The sequence below is a fragment of the Hemicordylus capensis genome, chromosome 1 (assembly GCF_027244095.1).
Source record: "Hemicordylus capensis ecotype Gifberg chromosome 1, rHemCap1.1.pri, whole genome shotgun sequence".
In the NCBI taxonomy this organism is placed as follows: domain Eukaryota; kingdom Metazoa; phylum Chordata; class Lepidosauria; order Squamata; family Cordylidae; genus Hemicordylus; species Hemicordylus capensis.
The window spans coordinates 69416389-69431206 of NC_069657.1; the positions used below are offsets into that span (position 1 = coordinate 69416389).

Consider the following 14818-nt stretch of genomic DNA (forward strand, 5'->3'; position numbering starts at 1 on the left):
CTTTTGAGGTCTGTTCGGTACCTAGGAAAACTGTTGAGTAGAATAAGTGGCCTCTTTCTAGCAGCCTTCTGCATTCTATGGAGAAGCTTCTCCCCAGAGACATACACTACACATTATGGCAGCAGATCCATAAATATGCAGACCCATAGCAAAAGGGTGCACATATGAGGGGATCTGAACCTTCCCTTTCTTCCTCCAGCTCTCTCCCTGTTCAGTTACTTTCCTCCTCTCTGGGGAGACCTATGACAGGTCTATAATTGACTACTATACATTTATCCAAAACTAGAACCTTCTTCATTAAACTGTATAAATCCATTGATTTGTATTCTTAGGTGGCGGGGGGTGGGGCGGACGGACATAACAATGCTGAACCTTTCTGTCTCCTCTCCTTCCAAGCTTCTTGCCTTTACTCTTGCACACTAATGCTCGCCTCCTTTGGGTACATAGGGTAACTAAAGTCATTGAGATGGACACCACCTTTACTTGTGGGCTTGGAAAATCTGTTCTCTTTTAAAAGGGAAATGAGACCATTCATACCTCAATCAACTATGAGCCCCAATAGCTAAATAAGAGTTTTCATATTCAGTCTGCAGTATGCCACTGAATACTAGTTGCTAGAGCATAGTACCACCATAGGAGGACTATTACCTTCATGCCCTGCTGGTCGGGTTCCTAGAATCAACTGGCTGGCTTCACCAGGAAACAGGATTCTGAACTGGATGCCCCTTTGGTCTACCAGAGCTGCTCTTATGTTCTGACTACAAAGAAAAGCCTATTTCTATGCTCTGTCTTCATGACAGATCCTATTAATAATAGAAACTAGATGCTTCCTTGCAGATGCAAAATAATCGGGGTTGCCAGATAAAGTGTTCAAAATATGCAGGGGCACTGTAGTAAGAGATAGCCAGTTAAGGTTTATGTAGCTGTGACATCTGAAATAAAATAAGTCTTTTAAAATTAGAAGTCCAGGTCATGTGGAGACCCTAACATGATTAAGTGGAGTCTCACAATCTGCTGACCTGCGTTTCTGTAGCGCATTCCTCATCCTCTGTGACAATCTCAGCCATTTGTGTTTCAAACCCAACAGGGTTCTCAAGCACCAGGTTGTTTTCTTGCAGGTTGTTTTCTTGCTTCAGGTCCTGATCTCCCTCACTGGCAGAATTTAGGACCTCATCCTTTACCATGTCAGGTTCCAGAGGGAAACAGACTTTCCCACTGTTCTTCACTAAATCTTGCACCTCTGCACTGAGAGTTTTCACTTTCTCTTCATATTCTTCAAATGCCTCTTGCTGGAGCTGGATAAAGATAAATGGCAACACCTGAGAAACAAGTTATGTTGTGCGTAGAAGAAGCAAGTTAAAATCACAGTAGCTGTTGCTTGTTTATGGGATTCTTCTCATGGCTCTGTGGTAAAGCACATGTGCTGCATGCAGAAAAACCAAGATTCAGTTCCCAACATGTTAAGAAAGGGCTCACGGCGGGGTGGGGAGTGCTTTCTGAGACCTCGGAGAGCTGCTGCTAAGCAAGGTAGACAACACTGAGCTAGATGAACCAATGGTCTAACTCAGTAAAAGGCAGCGTCCTATGTATGTGTCGTCTGATAAATGAAGTTGGGTACTCATGAAAATGCCTAGTTCAAAGAAGCCTATATTTTTTTAAAGTCAAAAAGCAGAGCTGGGTTTTCTCTGCAGTGGTTCCCGCACTACAGAGCACCCACTCTGGGGCAGCCTGACCGGCCCATCCATGGATGGCTTTTCAGCCCCTAGTAAAGACCTGGAATTTCCAAAAGGCTCCCCCCAACTGCCAGCTGGAGGTCCTTTACAAGGTGACCAGTAGCAGTCAAATGGTGCAACTGGGAGGTAAGGGGCAGGAAGACACTGCCACTACTGCATATGCTACAAACTGATAGTTGGTTTTATATTAGTTTAAACACCATGGCTTTTTCCAAAGGACAATGGGAAACATAGTTCTGCACAGAATTTTTTTGTTAGCAACCCTTAGTTTCCCTTATAAAACTACAGTTCCCAGGGTTCTCCACAGCAAGGGGACATCTCTTAAACCATTGAAACTTTGTAGAATAGAGGGGGTTGGTAATGTCAAGCTTCCAGACCCATTCTTTTGAACCTCTCTCTCTCTCTCTCTCTCTCTCTCTCTCTCTCTCTCACACACACACACACACACACACACACACACACACACACACACACACGGCTGCTACTTGAAAATGACTATAAACTGTTCCCTCCACAGGCTTTCTCCATGGGGCAAGCATTCATGAGCAACCAGTCATCACATGGATTAGGGGTTTACGTTAACATCACTGCAAAAAGTCCAGAAAAATGTGTTTTGGTATGGAGAAAATTCCATGATTCATGCAGGGAGCTACATTGCATCAAAAGCTGTTTCCATATGGAAATAGTTGTCGTGTGGTTGCCTTTTCATATGCACTGAATCCCAGTAATTCTCCTAAGCCTATATTCCCATGTAGGAGATATAGCTTTATGATAGCAAATATTCTTGAACAGGCAAGGCCTGTGAAAACCATACAAGGTTATCCATTACATGAAGTTAATGTATCCAGATGGCTCTCTTGTAATGAGGCTCTAGATTCTAAGGTGAGAAGAATTTGAAGGAGTGAGTAATGTGAACAGAATTTTGGTGGTTACACATGTGCCAGAGAACCAAGAACAGCTTTTCTTGGAGAGCCTTAGTGACTAGGACTACCATTTGGGTACACATTGTGGCCTGGTTCAAATTAGCACTAAAGCCCTATTTGGACATCACACTGTACTTGTACTGGGAAGCAATTTTCTTTCAAGGAAGGCTGACTTATAATCTGCCCTCACTTTCTTTGCAGAATATAACATGGCTTACTTACTCAAGCCACTGGCGTTATTTTACTACATGTTCCTTCAGCTGCAAACCCAGAACACTTAAACTAGTATAAAATTGATATTAATTTCTAGTGCAGATAGAAGGGAAACCATAAGCAGTCTCAGTTAAGCAAATATTTATTATTTGTTCTCTCCAACTCTGGATGCTTTGTTTGCTGTTCCTTTCTGTTTCTGGCACAGAACCACTGGGATGACATGATTGAATCTGTAGGGAAGTTAAGGAATATTATGTGAGGTTGAAAGGTAAATTGCTTAATGTGATGTGAAAGTTGCTTAATATGCACAGGAGGACATGGCTTTAGGGCAGGGGTTTGGGAAGATGATCTTTGGATCCATTCCAGACCCCTCTCTCTCTTTTTGTATTGCTGGTCTGCTAAATAACAACCCAAAACTTTTGTTGGGAACCGGTCACAAGATACCTGGTTTTCTTTTTCCTTGATTTTCTCTAGGCAGGCTGCCTGCTTTGCTTCCAGTATTTCTTGATACCTGGCCTGCTTTTCATTCATCTTGGAGGGGAAAAAAATGTTAAAAACCAACATCTTCAGTGTAGTTATAGAAAAGTAATGGCTTAGTCAACCAGTGCAACACAGAGCACACGGCAAAGGAACCAAGCTAGTACAACCAAGGATTGAACCTAGGACCTTTACTCCCCCACTGAGCTACAGGCCCTCCCCAAAGACTGGCCACACACTTGAAGAGGTAGGCTGACTTCAGTCTTACATGGTCTATTTTAAACACACACACACAACCCTAGAATCCATGTGATCCATCAAAGCAAGATGGCATACTCTGGATCTTTTAACAGCTATGGCATACTGCAGGCAGCCTGAGCAGACCCAGAGCTGGGTGTAGAGGACCCAGCTTGAGGGGAAATCCCTCAATGCATTGCACTCCTCCTCGCGTGGTGAATTAAGGGATATCTGGAGGCTGGGCTTCATTTTACCAGCCTCCAGAGATCCACACTGCTCAGACCAGAGCGGATTGTGTGGGCCGTGCTTGCCACGCACCGCACAGCAGATTGGTGTTCATTGGTGGGTGGGGAGGTAAGTTTGTTTCTGTCTTCCCCCACCACCACCCCGCCCCTGCCTGCCCACCCTAGAAACAGCCATGTGAACGACCTCTCAATGTAGCTGTTCCCACACTGCTGAGCAACTAATTACAGTGGGACCTTATGTGCACTAGGAAGTCAGTTTACCAGTGTGACAAGGCAAGGAAGCTGACAGCCCAGAACGGATAACCAAGTCTATCATGCAACAGGGCCTAGGAGACACATTGCCTGAAGCAAAGGAATGAAATATGACCATTTTTTGGTGTCTCATGCTGAGAAGTTCAAGAACCAGGCAGCAGTTGCTGGTGAAGCTGTATATAGCAGGCATGAGCCCTCTATTATTAACTTTCAATTTGTTTTCATCTTACAAAAGGAAATACAGAGACAGAGCTTGCCCATCCATGATACTTGCTGTACTAACTGCTGCTTGGATGTACAGAATAATCATCCTCACTGCTAAATCATCCGCCTGAGAAGGCTGTTGGATCCAGTAGAATTCCAAAGAGCCTTGGGGTTTTTTGGAGTTGGTTCTGTCGGTGATTCTGCTGATGCCCTGGTGGATACCTGGAACATGGAACTCACCAGGGCAGTAGACACACTTGCTCCTAAGCATTGTCTCTGACCCGCTTCAAAATTAGCTCCATGGTATATGGAAGAACTACGAGAGCTGAAGTGGCAAGCTAGATGACTGGAGTGCACATGGAGGAGGACTCATCTTGAATTTGATAAGACACAGCACAGTGCCCATTTGAAGACCTATGCTGTGGCAATATGTGAAGCAAGGAAGCGATTTTATTCTGCGCCTATTGCATCTGCAAGTTCTGGTCCAGCAGAGCTGTTCCGGATTGTTAGGGGTGTAGCTCAAGCCTCTTCTATTTCAAATTTGTCTCCAGAAACAATGTCTCACTGTGACGCATTCAGTGAGTTCTTTGCAGATAAAATCTCTCACATTCAGACTGATCTGGACACCAATATAGGGAGGTGTCCAGCAATCCCTCTTGCAAGATTAGATTGGATCAGTTTCAGTTTGTGACTCCTGAGGATGTGGACAAGCTAGAGTGGCACAGCTTACCACCTGTTCTTTGGATCCTTGCTCAACGTGGCTGATTTCATCTTGCAGGGAGTTTGTTTGTTGGAGCTGCCTTTATTGATCTCATTAATATCACAGGATGCCACCTTGTTTGAAGGAGGCAATGGTTAGACCTCTTCTTAAGAAGTCTGCTCTGGATCCCCTGGTGATGGATAATTATAGGCCAGTCTCCAGCCTCCCATGGTTGGGTAAGATGATTGAGGGTGGTGGCTGACCAGCTTCAAGCAGTCTAGACTCATTTCAAACTGGCTTTAGAGTGGGCTATGGGGTTAAGACGTTCTTGGTCGGCCTGATAAAATGACCTTCACCAGAGAATTCACAGAGAGAGTGTGACTCTGTTGGTTCTTTTGGATCTTTTGGCAGCTTTTGATACCATCGGCCATGGTATCCTTCTGGATCACCTGAGGGATTTGGAGACAGGTGGCACTGTTTTACAGTAGTTCCACTACTATATCTTGGGTAGATTTCATATGGTGGCACATGGTGACAGTTCTTCAAAACGAGAGCTGCCATATGGAGTCCCTCAGGGCTCCACTCCTTCACCATGCTTTTTAATATCTACATGAAATTGCTAGGTGAGATCATCAGGGGATTTGTTGCTAGGAGTTATCAATATGATGATGAAACCTAAATCTATTTCTGTTGTCATCAATATCAGGAAATGGCATTAGCCCCTTAAATAAATATGCCTGCCTACAGGCAGTAATGGTCTGGATGAGGGATAATACTGAAGCTGAATTCAAGCAAGATGGCGGTGCTCATTGTTGGGGGTCGTAATCTGCAAGGCGGGAACTTCCTGTTACACTACCCCAGAAAAACAGGTCTGTAGCTTGGGTGTAACTATCATACTTCAGACATATTATGCGAAGAACCAGCTCCCTTGAGAAGTCTATAATGCTGGGGGAAGTTGAAGGAAAGAGAAGAAGAGGACGACCAGCAGGAAGGTGGATGGACTTGATTATGACAGCAATGAATGCACCATTGAGAGACCTTAAAGGCCAAGTTGAAGACAGATCGTCCTGGAGAGAATCTATCTATGTGGTTGCTAAGTCGACACCGACTTGACAACACTTAATCAATCAATCAATCAATCAATCAGATTGGGAGTGCTCTTGGACCCGGGTCTCACTCACACAAGGTGCTGGTTGTCTTTAAAGCCCTAAATGGCTTAGGTCCAAGGTTACCTAAGAGAGCACCTTTCTCTATAAAATCCCCACCACTCATTAAGATCATCAGGAGGGCTCTGTCTTCAGGTGCCACCGGTTCATCTGGGATAGGGCCTTCTCAGTTGTTGCCCTTGGGTTGTGGAACACACTCCCCATGGATATAAGAGGATTCTCTTCCTTGGAGGCCTTCAGGAGAGCCTTAAAGATCCATCTTTTTAGCCTGGCCTTTAATGATATCTAGTTTCAGTATTAATTATAATCTGGTTTAAATGGGTTTTTAAAAATTGTTTTATTATGTATTTTTTATTTTAATGTAAATTGCCCTGAGCCATTTTAGGAAGGGCAGTATAGAAACTGAATGAATGAATGAATGCACCCAGGCCATCTCCAGCTAATCATTTGGCAATTTTGAAGGAAGTGTAAACTTAGCTATAGCTGTTCAGTAATGTGGCACAGGACATGATATCAACCACTTCCAGATTAAGCCTAGCAAATGCATTACTAGCCTCTTCAGGAGGTTAGGTGACAATATAAATTGGTGCCCCTGTGAAAATAATCAAAGGAGAGGGCAGTGCAGATTCAGGGGAGGAGATGGAAGCTAGGAGTGAGAAAAATGCAGATTAGGCGGGCTATGGGGATTGCAAATATAATAGCCACATAGCCAGGGTTCTTACTTTGTTTGTTTGTTTAACACATGTGTATACTGCTCAAAACGTTTGTTTCTGGGCGGTTTACAATAAAACAATACAAATTAAAACAAAATTAAAACCTTAACATGTTAAAATAATTTAAAATCTAGCACAATAAAACACTATCAAAAACTGTACATCTAATTAAAAAGCCTGGGTATAAAAATGTGTCTCAACTGCCTTTTAAAAAGTTGTCAGAGATGGGGAGGCTCTTATTTCAGCAGGGAGCACATTCCAAAGCCTCGGGGCAGTAATGGAGAAGGCCCATCCCTGGGTAGCCACCAGACGAGTCTGTGGCAACTGCAGACAGACCTCTCCAGATTATCTCAGCGGGTGGTGGGGTCATGGTGAAGAAGTCGTTCTCTTAAATACTCAGGGGCTAAGCTGTTTAGGGCTTTATAGGGTATAACCAGTGCCTTGTATTTTGCCTATTGGCAGCCAATGCAGCTCTTTCAATACAAGAATAAAATGGTCTCTTCGAGGTGACCCAGAGACCAACCTGGCTGCCGCATTCTGTACCAACCTCAGTTTCCGGACTACGTACAAAGGCAGCCTCACATAGGCAGTCCCACATATACAAACATGACATATGTCTGTCTTAAAACTTCTTTTACATTGCACAATGGTACGTGTCAAAAGTTTCAGGTCTTGAGCCTGGTTCCTTCAGTGCCTCTCAAGGCACTCCACAGAAGACATTGTGCTTGGGGTAAAGCTTCAGAGAGGACAGCTGTTAATTCTAAAGGCAAAAAGGACAAAGCTCTTGCCTTGCTAAATCTTTTGTCAATTGCCATGTTCTTTCCATCATTCATTGACTAGACAAATACCTTAATTCAGGGGTTCTCAAACATGGGTGTGCCCAGATGTTGGACTACACCTCCCACCATCCCTTTGGCCATTTTGGCTGGAGTTAATAGGAGCTGAAGTCCAACAACATCTGGACAGCCAAGTCTGAGAATCCCTGCCTCAATGGGAGTCTATATTCCAGATTAGAGCTCAGTGTCTTCCGTGCGATAAGGAACATTTGTAAGGCAGAGAACACAGTTTTTGTTCAAGTCAGTGGGGCATACCTAGTGAGGCAGTAAAGCTGGAGCTGGAACTGGGGAGGGGGGATTCGGAACCGAGGGGACTACACAGAGGATTTGAGGACATGCTTACCTGTTTGACCATCTGTACGACTTCTTGAATGTGTGCATTATTGATTTCTCTCTTCAATCTTTAGAAAAGAAACATATCAGGAATTAAACATAAAATCCTTTATCTGTCATCTTTGTGGGGGGAAAGACTTCAGAGAGTGATAATGGCCAGAGCTTCCGTGAACGGCAGCTTCGGGTGATCCAAGTTGCTGCTCATAGAAGCACTGGCCATCACAGTTACGACACTCCCCTTTTCATACAAACTAGCTGGGCCTCTGCCAGCCTGGCCAGCCCGCTTCTGCCGCCGCCGCCTGGCCACCTGGCCTGCTTCTTCACCCCTGCCTGGCCTGCTTCTCCCCCCCCCACCCAGCCTGGCTTCTCCCCGCCCGCTTCTCCCCCCCACCCTGGCCCACCCGTGGTTTCGGGCTGGTGGATAGGTGGGTTGGCCCACTTCATTTTGCCCCCATCCCCTGCCTGGCACTTTCTGGCTGGCTGGCGGGCCGGCCGGAAAACCGGCCCGCCACCTCCTCCTACCCTCCAGCCAATTCCCAGAGGCCGGGCCAGCCCGCTGCCGCCTGCTCCCACTGGCCAGTGGCCAGCATCCCTATTTTCTCCCCCGTCCCCATTGCTAATCGGCCATTGCTTGCAAACTCTCATGAGAGCTGCCATGCATGGGATTAGCAACGGGTACGCCTAGGAGAAATAAATATATAGATAGATGGCACCATGACCATAAGCACCTGGCAGGAGGGGATGAGTGACAGCCCGGGGGGGGACTTCCTCCCCACTTTCTCAGCTGTAACTGTAAGCACCACTGTGCTCAGTAATGTCTGAAAGAGCCTAATGACAACTGTGGCACTAGAGGGTCATTAAATGAAAGATATAGAGATGTGCAAATCGATTTGAGTCAAATCTATTCAAGCTTGAATTGGGGTGATTTGAGTGATTTGAACTCAAATCAAATCAGCCTTAGAATAAAAGGCCTGATATGAGTTAGAATAGAATAGGCCCTGATTCAAGCTCAAATCGATTTGACTGCCATTTTGTCTCCGTGTTTTTCCTTTGCTGGTCGGTTTTCTTGCACTGGCTGCCAATTGGCTTGAGATCTCCTTGCTTCTTGGTTGGCTTGTTTTCATTCAAATCAAGTGTTGTCATGAGCAACATGGGATGAGGGGAGGCAGGAGGGAGGGTGAGCCAAAAGGAGGGATTTTCAAAATGTATTTAAGGGAGTGTTTGGAGGCAGAGAGACAATGGTGTCTCAGGAAAAGAGAAGGATCAGAGAGATAGACTGCAGCAGCACTGAGAGCAAAGACTGGTGGTATTGGTTAGGGATGTGCCCAAACCGGTTCGGAGGCCATGCTGGAGGCCTCCGAACCGGTCCGGATCCGAGCCGGTCCGGCGGCTCGGCACGGAGGGGGGTTGTACCTTTAAGGGCGGGGGGTAGTACTTACCCCCCCCCGGCGCTCTTCCCCCTCTGGCGCTGTGGTTTTTTGTAAAGTTTCTGGGGGGGCAGCGTTCCTCCCTGCCGCCACTGCCCCCATCGTTAGCCTGCCAGAGCCTAAGTAAGTAACACGCATGCGCCCGTTCCAGCGCGCGTGCCGGCGGTGGGTGCACACGCATGGCGGAACGGGCGCATGTGTGTTACTTACTTAGGCTCTGGCAGGCTAACGATGGGGGCAGGGGCGGCAGGGAGGAACACTGCCGCCCCAGAAACTTTACAAAAAACCACAGTGCTGGAGGGGGAAGAGTGGCGGGGGGGAAAGTACTACCCCCCCGCCCTTAAAGGTACAACCCCCCCCCCGTGCCAAACCGGACTGGTTCGGAGCCATGCACATCCCTAGTATTGGTCTGGGCCTGCCTGCCTAGACCAGTGAGTGGAGATAGAGACAGAGACAGAGACAGAGTGCCTGCTGGATTATCTGTCTCTCTTCTTATTCCTTTTTTGCTGTGCCAACAACTTCTTTCTTTCTGAGTTTTGTTAATTGTACCAGCGGCTCCAGTATGGGTGCTGCTTTGAACTTTCTTCTTCTTCTGTGCATTGTAGCATCCAGTAGCTGTAATAACTTGGGTACTGCGCTTCTCCCTCCCCCCTCTGGTAGCCCTGAGCGCTCCTTTACTGCTGCTCCTGTCTGTGTGCCTGGTGGATTAATTTTTGGTTTTTGTAGGCTAGTGTGTTCTGTCTGGTGTCCCGCCTGCCAGGCTCTCTCTGATTCCCTTTTTTGGGTTGTTGTTTTTTTAATTGTTTGGGTGGGTGCCTGAGTGGTGCCCACCTGCCCTCCTCCAGCTGTTGAGTCCTAATGTCTGCTTGGCCCAAGAGTGCCTCCGAGAGCAACACCTGGCAGACTCCAGCTGAAGATGCCAGAAGGTAGACCCCTACACCTTGGTCAGGTTATAGAACTTAAAGTTCTTTAAATAGGGCCTAGTTTGGGGAAGGAAGGAATTAGGTACTACTAGTAGGACTGTAGGACAGGAGAATGGGTTTAGGTTAGAAAGGCACAGTAATCCCCTGCCCTTTGCCTTCCCTTTCCGTTGACTTGCCCCATTGTTGCTTGATCCCCTCCAAAAAATAATAATAATAAAAAAAAATTCCCCAACTCAAATAAAGCCTGCTTTTTCATTAGGAGGGATTTTATTTTTCTAGCTTCTGAGTGTGCACTACAGTGCTATAAATAGCACTGTGTGTGGCACTCATAGCAAAACCCTCATGGGGGGTTGGGGGAAAGGTTTAAAAAAATGTAATCACCTGCTTGCCCATTACTTTTGTGGGTTGGGTGGTAGGTAGCACCCATCATGTCCTACCACCCAACCTACCTTGGTGTCCCTGGGACCTACCTATGGGGAACAATGGGGTGATTCAGTTCCTCATTCAAGTTCCTCATCCCTATGGCCAAATCACTTCAATTGATTCGTTGAAACAGCTGGCAAATGGCTGCTATTTTGATGAATCAATTTGAGTATTTGTGATTCAATTCAAGCTCAAATTGAATAGCAAAATGCAATTCATGAACTTCTCTAGAAATATAGGCTGTGCATTTGCAAAGATGGATTAGATAATGGCCTGGCTTGCTATGTCCTAGTTACACAGATGTTAGGAATAAAGTCTTCTCTCAAATTCTACCCAGTTCAGAACACAATTTAGATCTATCTTTCTTCTTCTTTAGTTGCTTCTTCTATTGGAGGTTAGCTATCATTAAAGCTACTTGATCTTTTGACACTGCTTCTCTGAATAGCAACGCAGTGCTTCTACCATACCATTCTCTAAGGTTTTTCAACCATGATGTTTTCCGTCTTCCTGCCCTCGATCTTTCTTTGCAATATTAATTGCAGAAGACGATATCTCTGATGTCTCATCACATGTCCCAAATATTCCAGTTTCCTTTCTTGTATTGTTTTTAATATTTCCATGTTTTTATTCATTAAACATCATGGATGTTGGTTATAAAGCTTCTATCTTTCAGAAATTTGAATTTCTTCTCAGTAGAAAGTAAAAGCAGCTCTACACAAGATTGCTTTATCTGCTGTCACTGCAGCAAAGATCAGATTATTAAAGTGAATGCTATTAGTTGTAAAGCAAACTTACTGGAACAATGGAAGATTCTTTTTAATGACTCCTACTGATGCAATTCTATATTGATTTTCCCAGTTGTCTTATTTTTCTATTGCTGTGGCTTATGGCGAAACAATACATTTGACAGACTAACTGATCGGTAATAATAAACAGAATCTCTGACAGGGATGCTCGACATAAATAGACTTTCTGGAGTGAAGAAGCAGAATATGGAGAAGCTGAGAGAGCAAAATACATGTGCTTGTTATCCAGGACTGACTTTGAAACAGTTTTCAAGCTTCAAGATCTTTTCAAGTGTTGAGAATGGCTTATAACTAATGGATTGTCTGGCCCTGTGAAAAAACCAGTCAGTACAGACAAAGTCAAAGAGAGCAGGCTATCTATTGAAGTACCTTTCTTGGGCACCCTTATCACTGGTGTTCTTAGCCATGGTTTGGATTCGATCCTGTCTCTTGGCCTCCAGTTTTTTCTTCATTTCTTTAGTGTCACTGCAGAGGAAAAGATTATCAGGTAGAGCTGTGTCAGGAATAACACATTTTATCAGTGTAAAATTCTGCCCCCCTTTTCGAACTAATGTTTGCTTATTAGTAGTACTGGACACTAGAATTAAAAATGATGATTATTATTAATATGGACCACACAGTGTGAAAGGCAGCCCTATGGTGTTGTGTGATGGGGCAGCTGCAGAATGATGTAAAACAGCTTTTGAGCAGTCACTTAACACCACTCCCATTGTTTTCAACAGAAGTAGTGACAAGTAGCTGCTTGGAAGCTGTTTTAAGTCATTCTGTAGCTGCCTTTCCCATTCTATAGCTGCCTCTCCCCCACACTGGTGGGGCTGCCTCTCCCATTGTTAAGCAGCCCCGCAGGTCCCTAATGCCAAAGTTGCACTGTGCAGAATGTCGGCCATCCAGGGGTGTAGCTATAATTGAGTGGATGGGTTCAAAGAACCCGGGCCACAGAGCTCCTGAGGCCCCCCCCCCCGCTCCACTCCTCCCTATCTTCTTCATTATCTCCCTCTCACCAAGGGGCCATTGGAGAGAGGAGTAGACATGGGCCCCCTTTCCCCTAGCTACACCCCTGCGGCCACCTTGAACATTTACATATCACCTTTCAACCAAAAAGTTCTCAAAGCAGTTTATAGAGCAAAAGGAATAAGAATGTGCTTTCCTGTCCAAAAGGGCTTCACAATCTAAACAAAACAAAAGAAAATCACAAGGAAAACACTAGAGACAGCCATTGGGAGCAATGCTATGCTGGGATGAATGAGGAAAGTTCTTTTCCTTCTGCTAAATATAAGAGAGTCACCACTTTAAAAGATGCCTCTTTGCCTAGTTAGGAGGAGGCTTTGAAGAGTTTCAGCCCTGAAGCACAAGCCTGTTAGCAAAAGAGACATTACTTTAAGCTCTTTGTTTACTGGTTTGAAAATGTTCCTTGCCCAAGATAAATGATCCCAATGGACTAAGAGGAAATGCACACCTGTTATATGCAGGTTACATCATGCAAATCCCTTTTGACAATTCTCAAACACTTCATGTTTTGGGCTTCCTCTGAGTGTTGATTGATCCAACTACTTTAGCCAGGTTGGCCCAGTAAACGACAGCTTTAGACTAGTGTCCTGATTCAAAGGACTATGCCTTTACAGGCAGGACTGCAGGCATGGAGCCCTTTCAAAACAGTGACCTCTCTCCCTATCAGCTGCAATCTAGCCTGTGGTCTGAACAGCTGATCAGTGGATGCATGGTGTTTTGAAGACAAGTGCACAGCTCAGCATGACAGTTCCAGATGACCAAAGTAACTGCATGTGCAAGACCTTTATATGCAGGTGGGCTCCTGTCAGGGGCTTGTAGTGTGGGGAATCTGTCAAGGCCTATGCCTCAGCAAGGGGGAGGGCTACTGTCAGCCATTGGAGCCATGTGGACAAGAGTGAGCAGAGAAGAGGAGTAGCCTCTACTTCCCTCCCCTTTGCCCTCTGTATGGACATGCCAATGGGGCTCAGAGAAAGAGGACAAGTTAGTAGGCAGCAACAACAGCAGCAAAGAGAAGGTGGACCCACTTAAGCAATGAGGTCATCCTGCCTAAGAGTCCCCAAAAACCTGGAGCTGGAAGTGTTTACTTTTTGCTCCCCATCCACATGACCCTAATCAGGACCGGGGCAGAGGTTAAAAAATCCCAATATATTTAATTGGATGTCATTTAAATGTTGTGTGTCCTTTGAAACTTTAGAAGTTTTTCTTCAGTTTTTTCTTTCTACCCAGTTTTCCTGGGTAGAAAAAGCACTATCCAGAGTAAACATGAAATAAGACAGATCATCAAGGTCTGTGAACAAAGGCGATGACACAATACTGATTCAGTTCGCAGTTCACTTGGCCATATTCAAAGAGATAGCTTGGGGTTCCTTGAACAGATGCTTACATGCCAAAAGTGCTGTTTCTTACATATGCAGAACTGGAGAAGTGAATCCACTCTCCCCTTCCACACACCCCGAGTTGGATCCAAAGAACTGTGAGCAGAAGGGAAATAGCCGCTAGTGCTGTTGTACAATTGCTTGCACAAGAATGCTATAATCCTAAGACCTGTAGCAGTTTTCATGATTTTGCTTGTGCAAGACCTTGCATAAGCTGTTGTGCCAGTGGAAGAGCGGATCTGGATTTAGTTTCAATTTTTGAACAATTTCATGTTGCCAGTGAAAAGCAGCCTTCCTGTGAGCAGAAGACACAAGGGCAACTTTGGATCTCTGTGGCTTACTGCATGCAGTAGCTTCATGCTTTCATGAAAAGTCAGATCAAGGGATCTCAATTTCCCCCCCATATGCAACTGGACCCATGTAGATTGATGAATGTGGAGCTGTGACCCAAGAGGATGTGATGGGAGATCAGTAGGTCAGGGTGAAAGCTTTTCAGGAAACAGTGACAAAGGACAAACAAAAGCAGAATGACGTGATTCTGAGATTTAGGAGCCAAGGAAAAAAAAGTGAGGGAATTAATAAGGAATATTCATCAGTATATTAGCACATGCAAAGTTATTAGGCTAAATGCCATAGCAGAGTATTTTATTTTATGATTTACCTTTCCGAGGACTCCTTTAATGTCTTCAGCTCAGATGCTTGCCTTTCTCTCGCAAGTTCTATCATTTTAGCAACTTGCTGTTTAAAGGAGTAACACATATGGTTCAATGTCAAGATTTGGCTTTATTTTCTTTCATTATTGTTATTTCTAGCCTAACCGTCA

At 45.1% G+C, this 14818-nt stretch overlaps 1 protein-coding gene across 3 annotated transcripts in view; it reads right to left on the minus strand.

The window, feature by feature from the left end:
• Positions 1–894: 894 nt before the first annotated feature.
• Positions 895–14818, minus strand: part of PLCB2 (phospholipase C beta 2) — a 122934-nt gene continuing 109010 nt past the window's right edge. For all 3 annotated transcript variants that reach the window (XM_053283116.1, XM_053283115.1, XM_053283114.1), the window contains exons 28-32: positions 14657–14733; positions 11981–12076; positions 8043–8100; positions 3314–3400; positions 895–1295 (exon numbers count right to left, since the gene is read on the minus strand). In XM_053283116.1, coding sequence (XP_053139091.1) covers positions 1005–1295; positions 3314–3400; positions 8043–8100; positions 11981–12076; positions 14657–14733 — 609 coding nt within the window. In that variant the 3' untranslated portion in view covers positions 895–1004. The remainder of the gene's footprint in view (positions 1296–3313; positions 3401–8042; positions 8101–11980; positions 12077–14656; positions 14734–14818) is intronic.